Consider the following 14,048-nt stretch of genomic DNA (forward strand, 5'->3'; position numbering starts at 1 on the left):
TTCATATCAACCAAACAAGAATCTCTAATTTTTACATCTGATATTAGGACAATACTCTTGAAGAAAGAAATAATAGATAAAAGAAAATGATGGAAGATCACCAATTCATGTACTCAAAACAATTAAAATGGAAGTGGTGGAAATGAATGAAACACATCTTAGAGATGATTGCTGATCTTTCTAGGCTCTTTCAGTGCAACAATTGGTTGTCACTGTCCTTTTCAAACTAGACCACCATTCTTCACGAAATTCTTCTTGGACTCGATCACCTGCAAGCGCGAAATAATGAACAACTTTAAGGCAATACCAAATAAAATTCAACCTAAAATTCGTACACTAATTTTTGTATCTCTTAAATGTCAGCACTCTCTCTATCTCATCCCCACATATCAATTTAAACATCTTAATCAAGTGAAACTTGCAATGTGAATATCAAATTGACAGTACATATATAAATCATGACCTTATCATCTCATAACAATATTGTTACTTCGAACATAGACTAATTAAATAAGTAAAGCATTTAGAAATACCAAAAGACACAAAGATGTCATTTTTCCCGATTGCAGTTGGCATACTCTAGAAAAATAATCATAACTTCTTCCTCAGTTGTTTTTTTTTAAACCACTTTTTTTGTTAAAAGCTAGATTTTCGGAGCTTTCTAATCATATATTGAAGATATTCCATTTTCTTATCAATTAGAGCAGTTTTGGGTTCAAAGTTACCCTCTCTACTGACTTATGTGGCATATGGAACAAGATTACATCATATTTCTTTCTTGAAGTTTAAATCTCTGAATAATAATAAGTAGCAACAAAGTTGCGCAAGAGAAAATTGCTAAACAAACAAAAATCAAAAGTTTAGTCCTTAACTTTCTTGTTTCACAGAGAAGAAACATTGTCCCTTGACTGATTGATGATTAATGGAGGAAAAGATCGTTAATGATTTTTTTTTATTTTGAGATGAACGATCGATATAGTTCTTTCAAGAGGAAATATCGATGATGGTGAGGATGATGAAAAGAAACCGATTGGGGAGATTAGGTTAAATGATTAGTGAAATAATAAGTCGTGTTTAGAAAATTTTCATTTAACGATTTTAAAATTTAATATGTAATTAACTTTTGAATTATTGATTTTTCTAATTATATTTTTAAGTTTAATTACAAGGGGTTTCTATGTAATTTTACCTGTAACACAGGGTTCGTACCTTTTATTATAGGGTACGTACTAATCATACGTGGCATGATTTTATTGATTGGTTATGGTCCGAGAAGTACAACCCTCTCGGACCCTAGACAACCCCAACTAAAGTAGGGCTATTTTTACCGATCAACTTTGAAAAAGTTGAAAGAATAAAATTAAATAAATATAGGAAGACAATTAGCATAGGGTTCCATTGGAGTTGGGTCTATTGTGGGTTTTACATACTCAAATTTACAGCCTTTAAATTTGAAGGCTGTCTTTAATTTGTGGGACAACTCACTCTTATATATTCCACCACTAAGTTCTTACACACATTCTCCCCCCCTTTTTTATTTCTTGTATTCACATATATATATATATATATATATATATATATATATATATATATATATATTCTCTCTTTGAAAATAAACCATAATTAACACGTGTTTACATTAATCCATGTTTCTTAATTACATACTTACATTACATGGTCAATTAGCTAGTACATAATTTGTCATTTGATTTTTATACCATGCTTGATCCTTTTTTGTTGTTTGATTTAGAGAACACTTTAGCTATATATGGCTAGTGAAATTTTCATTGTATCAAGACAATGCCTTTTTTTGGCGGGAAAAACCAGTATTATCAAAGAAATAGACGAATAAGACGGCCGTGCATTATATATATATATATATATATATATATATATATATATATATATATATATATATATATATATATATATATATATATATTTCGAGTTTATATTTTGGAAGATTATATTGGCACAGTGATGATGCTTGATATAAATCACCTTTAAGTAGTTGAAGTAGGATGAGTCGTTGGAAGAGCAGACTGGATCACTGGCTCACGAGCTTAATGATCTTGAGATACCTACGATCAGAGAACACGTGAACTAAGTCGGAGTTTGATCCGGCGGAAACTCATCCAACGCTCAAGTCAGGTGTGTGGATAGCAAAAGTCGTAAAAAGAATATGAGCACTGTATGGTTCGAATATTCAACGCACCTTAACAAATGAGTTAAAACTTTTATTTATACATCGTTGATTGAGCTGGAGTTTAACTAGCTGAGATAGTCGGACTCAAACCTTATTTGAAGGTGATTGGACATTCGTTGTAATTGTCTTAAAAAATGGGCTCATGATCCAATAAGTAAAAAAACCGTAGACCCATTACGTTGGCCCAATTAGGCATATTACGTGGCCATTTAAAATTGGCACAAAGAGATGGACTACATACAAGATGCAAGCAGCCCTTTCCTTTTCCGTCCACGTGGCATCCATTTTTTGGTCCATTTGGATTATTGTCATGTCATCAAATAGAGACATTGGAATTATTTCAAATTGTTTTAATATAGAAAAATAGTAATAATTCTTAATTAACTCATGCAAATTAATTAGATATTAGAACAGGCCAATTCAAATGCTACATTTTCAAAAATAAATAAATAAATAAATATTATTTGCTAGATGGGTATTATTGAGTAGTATTGAAACTAGGGTAACCTAGTTTATTAGTAATCTAATTACCTTCAACAACTTAAATGAAAGTGAAATGTGTGCTACAAATCTACAAATGTCATTTAATTAGCGTTCTTGATTAATCTATTATCTTATAAATAAATGCTTATTTTTTTAAAATAAAAAGGAATTTAAATTTATATATATATATGTGTGACACTATTTTGATAGAGTGGAGGGGCTGCCTTATTGATGAAATGTCTATTATCAAGTAATGTACAACTTTAGCTTTTATTATTTGTCTTTGAATTTTATACCCTTATTGGCCTGGCCGGCTGCTATTGGATACCCCACATATAATTTCACACTAATTTATTTATTTATTTTTTCAAATTAAATTAGAGTGCATGATTTTGAGATTAGATAGAGACACATACATAGTTAGCTAGCTGGTTCTAGGTTACTTTTTTAATTTAAATATATTTTAATATGCTATGGTTATGTATAATATATGCCAAATTAAATCCAATATAATATACTATCTTGAAATTGTTATTTTAAATAATGGCTTTGAAAGTAATTATCCAAACTATTAAAAAAAGGGTAGTTTTATGAATATTATTAAGCAAGTGCATTTAGATATTTAATTGTAAAATAAAATCTTGATAATTAAATAATAATAATCATGCTTAAGTTCCGGATTATTTTCCTTACGCGGTAGACAAAAATGTTGACTTCAAAAGTTGTTTTTATTCCTAACTAAAGCTTTTTTGTTTTATCGGTTTATGTTTTTTTATCGGTTTATACGATGCTGTATTGGTGAAATATATGGTGTAGATCTTTGTCATTCATACACACTCAAACACACAAGTACCCACATTAATATGTGTAAATTAACTGTAAAAATTCACTTAGTGTAACATTCACCGAGTGTAACATAAAAATAACTTACTTTATCTTAACATTAAGTGGCAAATTGGTAAATAAATTTTAAACTCCGGTTTCCGTTGCATAATTATGGGCCTATGGCTAAAGTTAAACCAAATTACTCGACACTCGATTCAAAATCAGGTTGTTGCAAGCTCGTTTGATTTTTGTCCATTAAGATAACGAACCAATTTATATATCAATTTTCTATAATATAATATGTTAATCCTACTTAATATAATATATATATATATTTATATATATTAACAAAGTTAATTATAATTACAATCGAAACAAGACACTTTGGTTGGTTAACGTAGTCCAGAAGAAATATTATTTTGGGATTGAGGTACATAAGTAGTAGTTTATTGTAAGTCAAATTAAACTATAGCACTAATATTTATAATCGATTTCTTTGATACTTCTTAGTCAATTTGATCAAAGATTTCAAATTAATTACGTTCAATTTAAAACAACAGAAACAGTAAAATACGTGAATTCATCGAATGATACAACTTCAAGGTTAAAAAAAACACGTCTCTCGTACGATTTGCAATTTATTATACGAGAGTGTATGTTTATTTAGTACACCAATATGATTGGCTGCACGTTCCTTCGTTACAAAAGAATTTGAAAAAATACGATATTTGGAATATAGTTGGGTTCAATTTAAAATTTAAAAGCTATCATTTAAACTCAATTTAATTAATAATAAAGTCACATCAAATCTTATTTCTAAATAAATTAAATGGGTATCAGCTTTTTTGTTTTGGCAATCACCTAATTTTATCAGCCAAATATAGCACACAATAAATCTTGATCCCTATTTTCAAGCTAAAGATAAAAGCCAAATAAATGAAAATAAATAAGAAATATCCAATTTTGAAAAAAAACATTAAAGAAAAAGAAAAATAGAAAGAATTCAAATTTGCTCACAACAGATTGGTGAATGGTCAGAACCAGGCTGGCCAGTGACCAAAATTACTAATCGAACCATTCTTTCTATCACGTGGCTTGCAAGCATATTAATTATTTAATTTGAAATCCACATATATAATTTATTCAATTATATTCATCTTTGCATAATATTCAATTATTTACTAACTAATTATTTAATTAGTAATACATCAGTTCCTTATAATGCAATTTCTTCTCAATATTCCTAAATTATTAGGTACATATTCGTCTTGCCTTCCTAATTTTTTATTTAACTCATTTTCCACTAAATTCACTGGGGCGTTACGTAATTTTTTCTAGTATATTTTGTAGGTATCGACGATGAGCACGCATTCTCCGTTCATTCAACGTGAAACTCGTGGCTTCACTTTTGAATTACCCGTCTCGAGTTTAAAGTCGGAAGGACTACTAATAATCTTAATCAGCGGTGACACTGTATTGTCAACTTCAATTTCTGTTACGAACACTAAATCAGTTCGAATCTTGTTAATCGAACATATTACTAATCAGTTCAAGATAAAATAAAAAGTAAAATTCAAAATTGAAATAAAATAAAAAGACCTACTACAATAATTTCTTTACTTAAAATTGCAAAAAACTGCAGGCAGAAGTGCAAGAGAGAATCCCACCCAAAGTTTGATAGTTGTATGAGGTAATAACATAAAAAACGAGTTATTGTTGAATCACGAATATTGTCAAGTACTAAAAAAACAATTCAAATTATTAGCCAATAAGAAACCACCAAACCTACCTGTATATATATACATACACACACACACATATATACACACAGTGAGTGTGAGCGTGGAGTGTGGGGTTCTATATCTATCGTCTATGCGCCTCTCATTAATTTTAGTCTCATGGATTTCAGCGTTATTTTATTTATTTCTTTTTTTTTTCAATTATTATTATTATTTCAAACTTCACCTTCATACCCGCGCTCAAAAGCAAGAATCCGTTGATTATTTCTGAAACAAATTAAAAAAATCAAACACCCGTTTTATTTTAATTTCTTTTTTTCTAGAGAGAGAGAGAAAACTGAAAACCCACCCCACTTTCGGACAGCAAGAAAAAGCAAACCCTCATCTCTTGAACCCCATAAAAAAACACAGTCCCATGTTTTAATTTTTTTTTTCAATTTTTTTTCTGATACACATTCTTGAATTGTAAAATCCAAATCTCGAGGCAGGTAGTACAATTTTTTTTTTCTTACATACACATATATATGTGAGAATCTTGAAAAAAATTAATCATAATTAGGAGGGTTTGATTTTCCTGTGTTAAATTGCCCAAGTTTGAATTTTTATTTGTGGGTTGATTCTGTAAAGAGGGATTAAAAAGACTCGATCTTTTTCATTAGGGTCTTGTTTCAATTTTTTTGCTTTTTGTTATATAAAATAAAATAAAAATAAAATTAATCACTCCCAAAAAAGGAGTCTTTGCCCTTGAGCATGCAAGAAAGGGGAGGAATCTACAAGTTGCAGAGGATATGATGAAGAAGAAGGTGATTAATACCACTGATTTAATTAATGGTGAAGTGCCTAAGCAGAAGGAAAGGCATATTGTTTCTTGGTCACAAGAGGTGAGATTCTTATTTATTTTATTTATTTATTTATTTAATTTCCCTGATTTTTATGTGATTTTATCATGTATTTGATTTGATCTGTTTGCTTATCAGGAAGATGATATTCTGCGGGAGCAAATCAGAGTACACGGCACCGAAAAGTATGAATCTTGATTCCTTAATTTTGTTTTGGTTTATGTAGATGTCTAGTGATATGATCGTTGTCGGGTAATTAAATGCTAATTTGGTTTATGGGTGTGCTGTGTTTTTTTTTTTTTTGATAGTTGGGCGATAATTGCGTCGAATTTCAAGGATAAGACGACAAGGCAATGTCGAAGAAGGTTCGTGGAAATCAATTTTTCCGATTGCCATTTGCATCTTCCTCTGTTTTTTTTTTTTTTTTTTATTTGAATGTGTTTATAATATACAGATGGTTCACTTATTTGAATTCCGATTTCAAGAAAGGAGGATGGTCGCCTGAGGAAGACATGCTCTTATGTGAGGTAAACGATTTATAATCGACAGTTTTTTTTTCTGGAAAAAAAAGTTTTTTTATTTCATTAATGGATAAGGTGGACATTTAAATTCGAAATTTGAAATATATTGTAATCATCGAATCGGCTCTCAGGCACAGAAGATATTTGGGAACAGATGGACCGAGATTGCAAAGGTGGTCTCAGGCAGGTAATTACTTGAAATACTAAGCATATTTATATATATGTATGTATATTTATATAAAGCCGTAATTGTTTGAAAATATTTGTATCGTCTCACAGAACTGATAATGCTGTGAAGAATCGGTTCACCACTCTGTGCAAGAAGAGAGCAAAGAGAGAAGCTTTAGCGAAAGAAAACAACACCGCTTCTTACATCAACTTAAATAACAAACGGGTTATATTCCCGACTGGGATTAATACACAAGGACGGTCTGAAACTGCCGCCCCTCTTAAAAGGATGAGGTATATTAATAATTATATATTGAATGTCGATTTTCCGTTTACCTTTTATTATGATCTAATTTACCGAGATGAATTAAAAAACAACAAAAACATTTTATTGGTGATATTATATATACAGGACATATATCTCCGATAGAGCAGAAAACCAAGAAGACAAATTAGCTGGTGAATGTGGTGTGGCGGATCATCTGCTTAGACCTCCGTTTGCAGTACTAGCTCAAAATCTCCGTGTTTGTGAGTTCACATTAGATATGAATGACATATATTTTCAGTTTTATATAAGTTAAGATGATGTAATATATATACTGATTTTTTTTGAACTCGTGCAGCTGAAAATAACAAAATTCAAGGTACGTTTCTTGATAAGGACGATCCGAAAGTGATTGCGTTGATGCAACAAGCGGAATTGCTGAGTTCACTTGCAAGCAAAATTGACTCGGAGAAGACTGAACAGAGCTTCGAAAGTGCATGGATGGTAATTATGATTTTTTTTTAATCACTTATTAGTTCGACCAATCAATGATTGAACATGTCCTCGTTTGGTTCATCATGAGATTCAAATGACTTAAAGAAATATAGGTGTAACAAATTTGTGGTCCCTTTTCAGACAACCTTAACAATTTTTCATGACAATGATTGCGTTTTTCGGTAATGAACAAATATTGGTCCAGGCCCTTCAAGATTTTCTGAAACAAAAGAAAGAAAGCGATGTGCTCCCTTTTGAAAACCCCGATCCCGATTTTCAACTCGAGAAGTTCGAAGAGATGGTGGAGGATTTAAGGAGCGGTGATGAATACAGTAGACCATCTTGGAGGTATGAACTCACGAGGCAAAAAAGACTCGTGCATTGATTTTTGAGATCAGTATTTTGCTGCCAGCTGTATCTAAATCGACGGTAGTTTTTGCAGGGAATCTGATGTGTACGACTCGTCGCCTGCCAGCTCCGAATACAGTACGGGGTCGACTATGGTGTCGAATGCGCCAGGTGGCAAAACAGAAGAATGCCACGCTGAAATTGAACACAAATTGCAATCAGATCAATTGGATGGTCTGGATTCTCTTGTTGAGGAAAACGGAATATGCCATGCTGCAGTCACAAATGAAGGTACAATGCGTAAAAATCCAATCTTTGCAGCTTTTATCTAATCTTTAAAGTTGTGGAAATGAGACAATATCTACTCTATTACAGCGAACATGTTAACATACGATGAAATAAAAAACGACGGTGAAGCAGTGTGTGAATATTCTGGGGCTGAATTTGGTTCACCGCTCCACGTGACTCCGTTATTCACAGCATTGGCAGCAGCTATTCCCAGCCCAAAATTCTCGGAGAGTGTAAGAACTTTTAAATATTTTTTCGTAATTAAACCATAGCAGTAATCATTGTGATTTAATGTACAGCATTCTTAGTAGTAAAGTCGTGGGCTATCAAGAAAGTTTGTTCTATCGAGTCAAGAAATTCTTTAACGCAAATTATTTTGTTCTATGTGGCAGATAACTTGATAAGGAAACTTCGGTTTTCAAAATCGAAAGCTTTGATGCATTTTGAACTTTTAGTTTATACTGCAGATACAATGAAACCCTCTTCGGTTCTCATTTCTAAAGTGAAGGCGATCTTAACTATGTTTTCTTACGTGTTATGCTATAACAAATGTACCTTGATGTCAATAAAATATAATTACGCTAAATCAATCAATTTTTTTCACAATTCTTGCTTACCGTTATATCGTGCATTCTTGCAGGAAAAGCACTTCTTGATGAAAACACTAGGAATGGAGTCGACATCACCAAGCCAAATCACAAATGCTTCGAATCCTCCACACTGCAAGAGATCCCTTCTCCATTGTCTATGAGACTATCACAAGTATCTCATGCAGAGTTTGAATTTTAACCACAACTAGTAAAGGGCGTTTTCGTAAAGTATAGAGCTTTTTTTTTTTAATTATTATTATTCTTTTTGGAGTTCTTTGCTCTTGGATTGCAGCCATCTCGACCTGTGTTTTTTTCCAAGTGGGCCCGCGAAGATCTCCTTCTGAACATAGGGTGCTAAGGAAGCATCCTATATTATTTCTTCTGAAGATCAACCGCTGTGATCTGCATCCCGGGTTTTTTTATTTTTTGTGTGTGGGTTTATTATATGGTGTGTCATTTTTTCGGGTTTGTCTCATAACGGAACTTGGATACGGTTATCCATTGTTCCATAAAGATAGTGTTTTTTTTTTTGTTGGGCTAGGTAAGCCTATTGTACAGACAGAACAAACACCAAAAACTCTTTGTTGTTAAGTGTAGCTAATACAGTGGCATCTAGGTTGCCCTTTAGGGAGAGTAAAATTAGGAATCTTTAAAAAATAAAAAGATTCGAAGAGGGCAAAATGTGGATCATACGAGACATGTTTTGCTGTGTTGAGGTGTGCAGAGAAGAGAGTACCGTGTAATAAGTTTCCGTGGTATTCTAGACTTCATTCTTGATGTTTTACATGAATGTAATCGATACTTACTGGAGTGGGGAATGTAATATATGGTTGTTGGTTTGCATACTGCGTACGAGAGTTTGTTTATCTTCTTGTCTCAGAGAAAAAACACCATAGCTGATCAGTTCTTGAAAATCTGTCAACAGAAAGGCGTATTAGAATACACAGAAAAAAGATAGATTGAACGATGATACAGAGTTGGAGTGAAGCTAAACACTTACAGAGGGTTTAAGTTCAATTGTCGATGGTGGGGGGTGGAAGGCGGGGGGTGTGGGGGGGGGGGGGGGTGTGGTGTTGGGGGTGGGGTGGGGGGTTTGATATTGTGGGGAAGAAGAAGGGGGTGGGGTGGTATTTAACCTGGTTAGGGTGGATGGTGGAAGACAAGTGTGATCATCACCAAAGCAAAAGCTATTGGTAAAAAAAGAAAGAATGGAGGGAAAACTGTACAAAATAAAGTTTGCTTTTGAATTTACTAAAATACCTCTATTGATCTTGAATTCTCCAGTTTCAAGGGTTGAACCCTAGGGGCAAAATGGTAATTGGATGTTCTAAATGTGCTCCCATTTAGGGCCTACAGAGTTTGGGACCTCAATCATTTGAAACAACTTTTTCAAAAATTTAACCAAGTGTGCAAAGATTTTGTTGATGCTGGTCCACCTCACCCGATACCTAAAAGTATTAATTGATTCAACATTTTGAACTCCGAACACCAACAAATTCTCGAAACAGAATTTCAATCAGATTACGTCGGTATATTGTAAATCACGATGGAAACAACATTTTGATGAAAAAGAAAATTTCATTTCGACGAAAAAATCCTGTCGACAATTTCGACGAAGGAGCTCTTACAATAGAAGCTGTATGTTCGAATCATCGGTAAGGCACATACATTAACAAGAATCTCGAAGGTACTAACAAGAAATCCATCTCACAACTTCGATAGATGGTTTGTATCTATAAACGAGCATATGTCCAAGTATATATTCTCCTATAATAAAGCATATAACTAATACACCTCACTCGATATTAACCAAAAAAATAAAAATTGCTACATCTTAGTATCGGAATTTAAGTGGACTTCCTCTTCTTCTGTATTCTCTGCAGCTTCTTCCATTTAAGGTAAATCTGGTACGATAATCCAGAGAAGACCATGACAACGCTCCCCCATTGTTGCTTCGAGAGTGGATTTCCACTAAGTAGAGAAGATACAACAATGCTTACGAATTTACGAGTTGTGGTTATGGTTGTGTTAGTCAAAGAACCGAACCGACTAATGGTCAAGAATATGAAATTCTGGCCCACTGCACCGCACAGGCAGAAGAGGAAAATATCCCATGCTGCTTCGGGGTGCTGTTGGCAGAATCGGATTGCATCGTATCCAATTGCGTTCGACCAGCCAAACATAAATACCATGTTGTAAATTGTACCCCATAAGTTCATTCCCAGCATTATATTCCATGCGTTTGTCTTAGGGTACCTGAAGAAAAAAATAAGGTTGGTTTCCGTTGATATAAATAGCAAGTTTATAAAGAGTTAATTTTAGGGTGCATTTGGATGGAGGGATTTGGGGGAGGGATTTCAAATCCATAATAACAAATCCCTCGGACTTGTTTGGATTGAGGGATTTGGAGATGGATTTTAAATCCCCACCCCTCCTTTTTAGTTGATTTTGGAGCAATAGTGATGGATTTCAAATGACTCCAAAATTGGAGTCATTTCAAATCCATTCCCCAAATCAAATCCCTCCCCAAATCCCTCCATCCAAATGGACCCTTAGTGATTTCCGGTACGTGATTGAGGGTTCAAACTCAAAACAGTGAGCTAGTATACTGCGTTTGTCACTGTTTTAACTGTCACTTTATATTTGTTCATAGTCAATGTAAGAAAACTGACTGTTTACCTGGCAGTAAGTGAATCCTGAGTGGCATTAGTGAATCCATCAAAAGCAAGGTTCAGAAAACAAAGACCGTATCCAAGTGGGGCGTTTGGGTTTGCGAGTTTGTTAATTGTCTTCGAGCTAGTCTGCAATCAGGGAAAATTAAGACACAACAAGATTAATCATAAAAAGGTCTCAATATTCTTGACTACATAATTCAAGACTACATGCTGTTTGGATGTGCTTATTGGATTTTCTGATGATTAAAATTAAATTACGATATGTTCCTCAATGAACTGGAACATGGAAAAGATGAACGAGACAATAAGATGGATATACATACAAAGGCGAGTTGATATTTTTTCCAATTAATAACTGACAGAAAGGCAATCATTTTTCCAACCAAACACCGACTTGAGTGAGGGAGGACATACGGAATTCAGAAAAAAAATAAAAAAAATAATAATGAAAAAAAAAAGGATGACTAGATTATTACCTTTAAAAGTGCAAAAGTGGATACACCACCAGCAACAAGCAATGTGCAAAGGTACTCCTGAAAGCTATATCTGATCCCATAAACTAGTGCACCCATGAGCATCACTGCACAAAAACGTAAAACACAGAACTATGAGATTCTTCGTTTCATCCCTCAACATAAAATTATCACGAGCAGGTACCCAAATAATCATATGGAAACCAGAATTTAGAAAATATTAACTGACTGTGATTCACATTCTTCAAAATGCAACTAGATCTTGAGTAAATATGAATCTCAGTCAGTGTAATTCTTTCTAAATTCTGACTGAAGCATCACACGATTACAAACACTGCATGAATTTCCAAAAAATATCCTTCATGCTAGAATCAACAGAATGCGGACAAAAATTTGGCGAATCCATTAAACAGAGAATATTTTCATCAATAACTCACCTGGAATCATTTTTGAGGATTTTGCCAGCACCTATAAATACAACGCCGTCATTAGTCCATAGTACCCCAAAAAAAAAATCTAAATGTCACGTTGACGCCATGTAAATAATTTTGTACATTTCTTGGCTTTCCCATTAAAAAATAAGTCTGATAAATTCAAGCAGTAAGATAACATCGTGATTTGCCAAAAGCTAATGTACTTAATCGCTATATTTAATGCTTAGGGGAAATGAACCAAGTTATTAATTTATGCATTAAATTGACGGATAAGAAGCACTTGAAAGTACGATCATGAGTCACCATGGCAGGAACACATATTTCTCTAGAACAAGACTACTTCAATCCATTGACGGCACCGTGATGAATGATAATGGAAAAATAATGTTTGAAATAGAAACTAATGCATCTTGCCCATAAATTGGAGATAGGGTGTTATACAACATAAGGACAAATCAGTTACGGAAAACGACGAGTCATGGAACACTACAAAAATCGAACACCGACAAAATCTATAAGTCAATATTGTCCAAGTTCTAATTAATGTGTAAGTGAATACGTGAAAGAATTGAAGAATGCATAGAAATATGAACATGCCTGGGCAGGATAACTAATGTACTTCAACGCTTCGATCCCCATAGCTGGTCCAATCGAGTTCGTAATACCAGCGCTCCAATAACTCCACCAAGGAGCTCCGCCATTTCCACCATTGGACCAAATCTTGATCACTACTCAAGAAACATACAACCATTAATACGGATAGGAACGACAGAGAAAAATAACTCAACAGCTAATGGATACCTCACAAACTTACTTAAAAATGACCATATCAAACACACGACATTTTGAGCAAGGTTCAAGAATGCCAAGTGCTCAAACCTCTCCTTATCGGTACCGAATCTCTTCGTGGACCTAAATCAAATCAAATATCCAGACGCTATAAATAAAAAAACCCCAAAAAATGAGTAAAACCATTGGAAAATGAAACACACAACACAGATTTAAAAAAAAAACACAGGGCAAGCACATTGCAATAATCATGTGCTAAGAGAGCTAAAATAACAACATAAATTGTGAAAACAGATATCTCACTCACAATTTCCCAATAAACGATTACACAGAGTCTCTTAAAATTACTTAAAATTCAATCATGGAACACAAATTTTACAGCTTGTACATCAAAACTTAATTAATTACTGCAATCATGGAAGCAGAAAAATTGAAGTGAAGTGCTTACACGGTCTCCTGAAGAACGCCTTGATAAATATAAGCAGCCCAAATGCCGGCAACACAAAATGCCAGGAGAAATACGCGGCGGAGTCCGGCTCCGTGAGACTCCATTACAGAAGAAGATTCGCCGGAAACTACCAGATCGCCGCTGTGAAAGTCTCCACCGACCACCCTATAAATTGATTTTTCTTTTCTTATGAAAATTTCTTTCTGCCGGTGGGAATGAAATTTTTCGTGTTTATTTATTTATTTATTTTTTCGCGTGGAGAAGGGAACGTTCCGTTTTGTGCAGAGAAGACGGGTGAAATACGTGGATTGACACGTGGCGAGTTGTGAATGGTTGTGGTGAGTCGTGTTAGTTTGTGATTGGTTGAGAGGACGCGAAACATTTCATTGAAATTGGGGTGCTGGACTCCGGATCCATTGCGGGTCTCCATGTGGAGTCGGGTTAAACCATATTTTGATGTCA

At 33.8% G+C, this 14,048-nt stretch overlaps 2 protein-coding genes and 1 long non-coding RNA gene across 3 annotated transcripts; 1 reads left to right on the forward strand and 2 right to left on the reverse strand.

Annotated features, from left to right (window-relative positions):
• Positions 1–5,277: 5,277 nt before the first annotated feature.
• On the forward strand, positions 5,278–9,622 carry LOC105967411 (transcription factor MYB124). Its single transcript, XM_088827056.1, has 12 exons — positions 5,278–6,134; positions 6,231–6,277; positions 6,401–6,457; positions 6,547–6,619; positions 6,745–6,800; positions 6,893–7,075; positions 7,194–7,309; positions 7,405–7,550; positions 7,747–7,889; positions 7,984–8,180; positions 8,265–8,410; positions 8,818–9,622. The coding sequence occupies exons 1-12, from the start codon at positions 6,042–6,044 to the stop codon at positions 8,926–8,928; spliced, it is 1,368 nt and encodes a 455-aa protein (XP_088683182.1). The 5' UTR covers positions 5,278–6,041; the 3' UTR covers positions 8,929–9,622.
• Positions 7,652–9,918, reverse strand: LOC148766635 (uncharacterized). The gene is made up of 3 exons (XR_016035008.1): positions 9,768–9,918; positions 9,574–9,682; positions 7,652–8,162 (listed from the first exon to the last, which is right to left on the reverse strand). It is a non-coding gene; the product is annotated as an uncharacterized LOC148766635 (long non-coding RNA).
• Positions 9,919–10,325: 407 nt separating this feature from the next.
• LOC105967665 (UDP-galactose/UDP-glucose transporter 3) lies at positions 10,326–13,855 on the reverse strand. The gene is made up of 7 exons (XM_012992281.2): positions 13,587–13,855; positions 13,164–13,261; positions 12,947–13,077; positions 12,353–12,383; positions 11,919–12,022; positions 11,447–11,568; positions 10,326–11,023 (listed from the first exon to the last, which is right to left on the reverse strand). Exons 1-7 carry the CDS (start codon positions 13,688–13,690, stop codon positions 10,615–10,617), a joined length of 999 nt encoding a protein of 332 aa, XP_012847735.1. The 5' UTR covers positions 13,691–13,855; the 3' UTR covers positions 10,326–10,614.
• Between the last annotated feature and the right edge of the window lie 193 nt (positions 13,856–14,048).

Source organism: Erythranthe guttata, chromosome 12, assembly GCF_056151865.1.
Source record: "Erythranthe guttata isolate IM_541 chromosome 12, IM_541, whole genome shotgun sequence".
Classification (NCBI taxonomy): domain Eukaryota; kingdom Viridiplantae; phylum Streptophyta; class Magnoliopsida; order Lamiales; family Phrymaceae; genus Erythranthe; species Erythranthe guttata.

Bases quoted from the DNA above. Each gene is read 5' to 3' on its own strand.
- LOC105967411 (XM_088827056.1), top strand. From the start codon at position 6,042: ATGATGAAGAAGAAGGTGATTAATACCACTGATTTAATTAATGGTGAA. The intron at 6,620-6,744 runs GTAAACGATTTA...ATCGGCTCTCAG, and splicing joins AAGACATGCTCTTATGTGAG to GCACAGAAGATATTTGGGAA. The intron at 7,076-7,193 runs GTATATTAATAA...TTATATATACAG, and splicing joins GCCCCTCTTAAAAGGATGAG to GACATATATCTCCGATAGAG.
- LOC105967665 (XM_012992281.2), bottom strand. From the start codon at position 13,690: ATGGAGTCTCACGGAGCCGGACTCCGCCGCGTATTTCTCCTGGCATTT. The intron at 13,262-13,586 runs GTAAGCACTTCA...GATTTGATTTAG, and splicing joins GGCGTTCTTCAGGAGACCGT to GTCCACGAAGAGATTCGGTA. The intron at 12,023-12,352 runs GTGAGTTATTGA...GTTTTTGTGCAG, and splicing joins ATCCTCAAAAATGATTCCAG to TGATGCTCATGGGTGCACTA.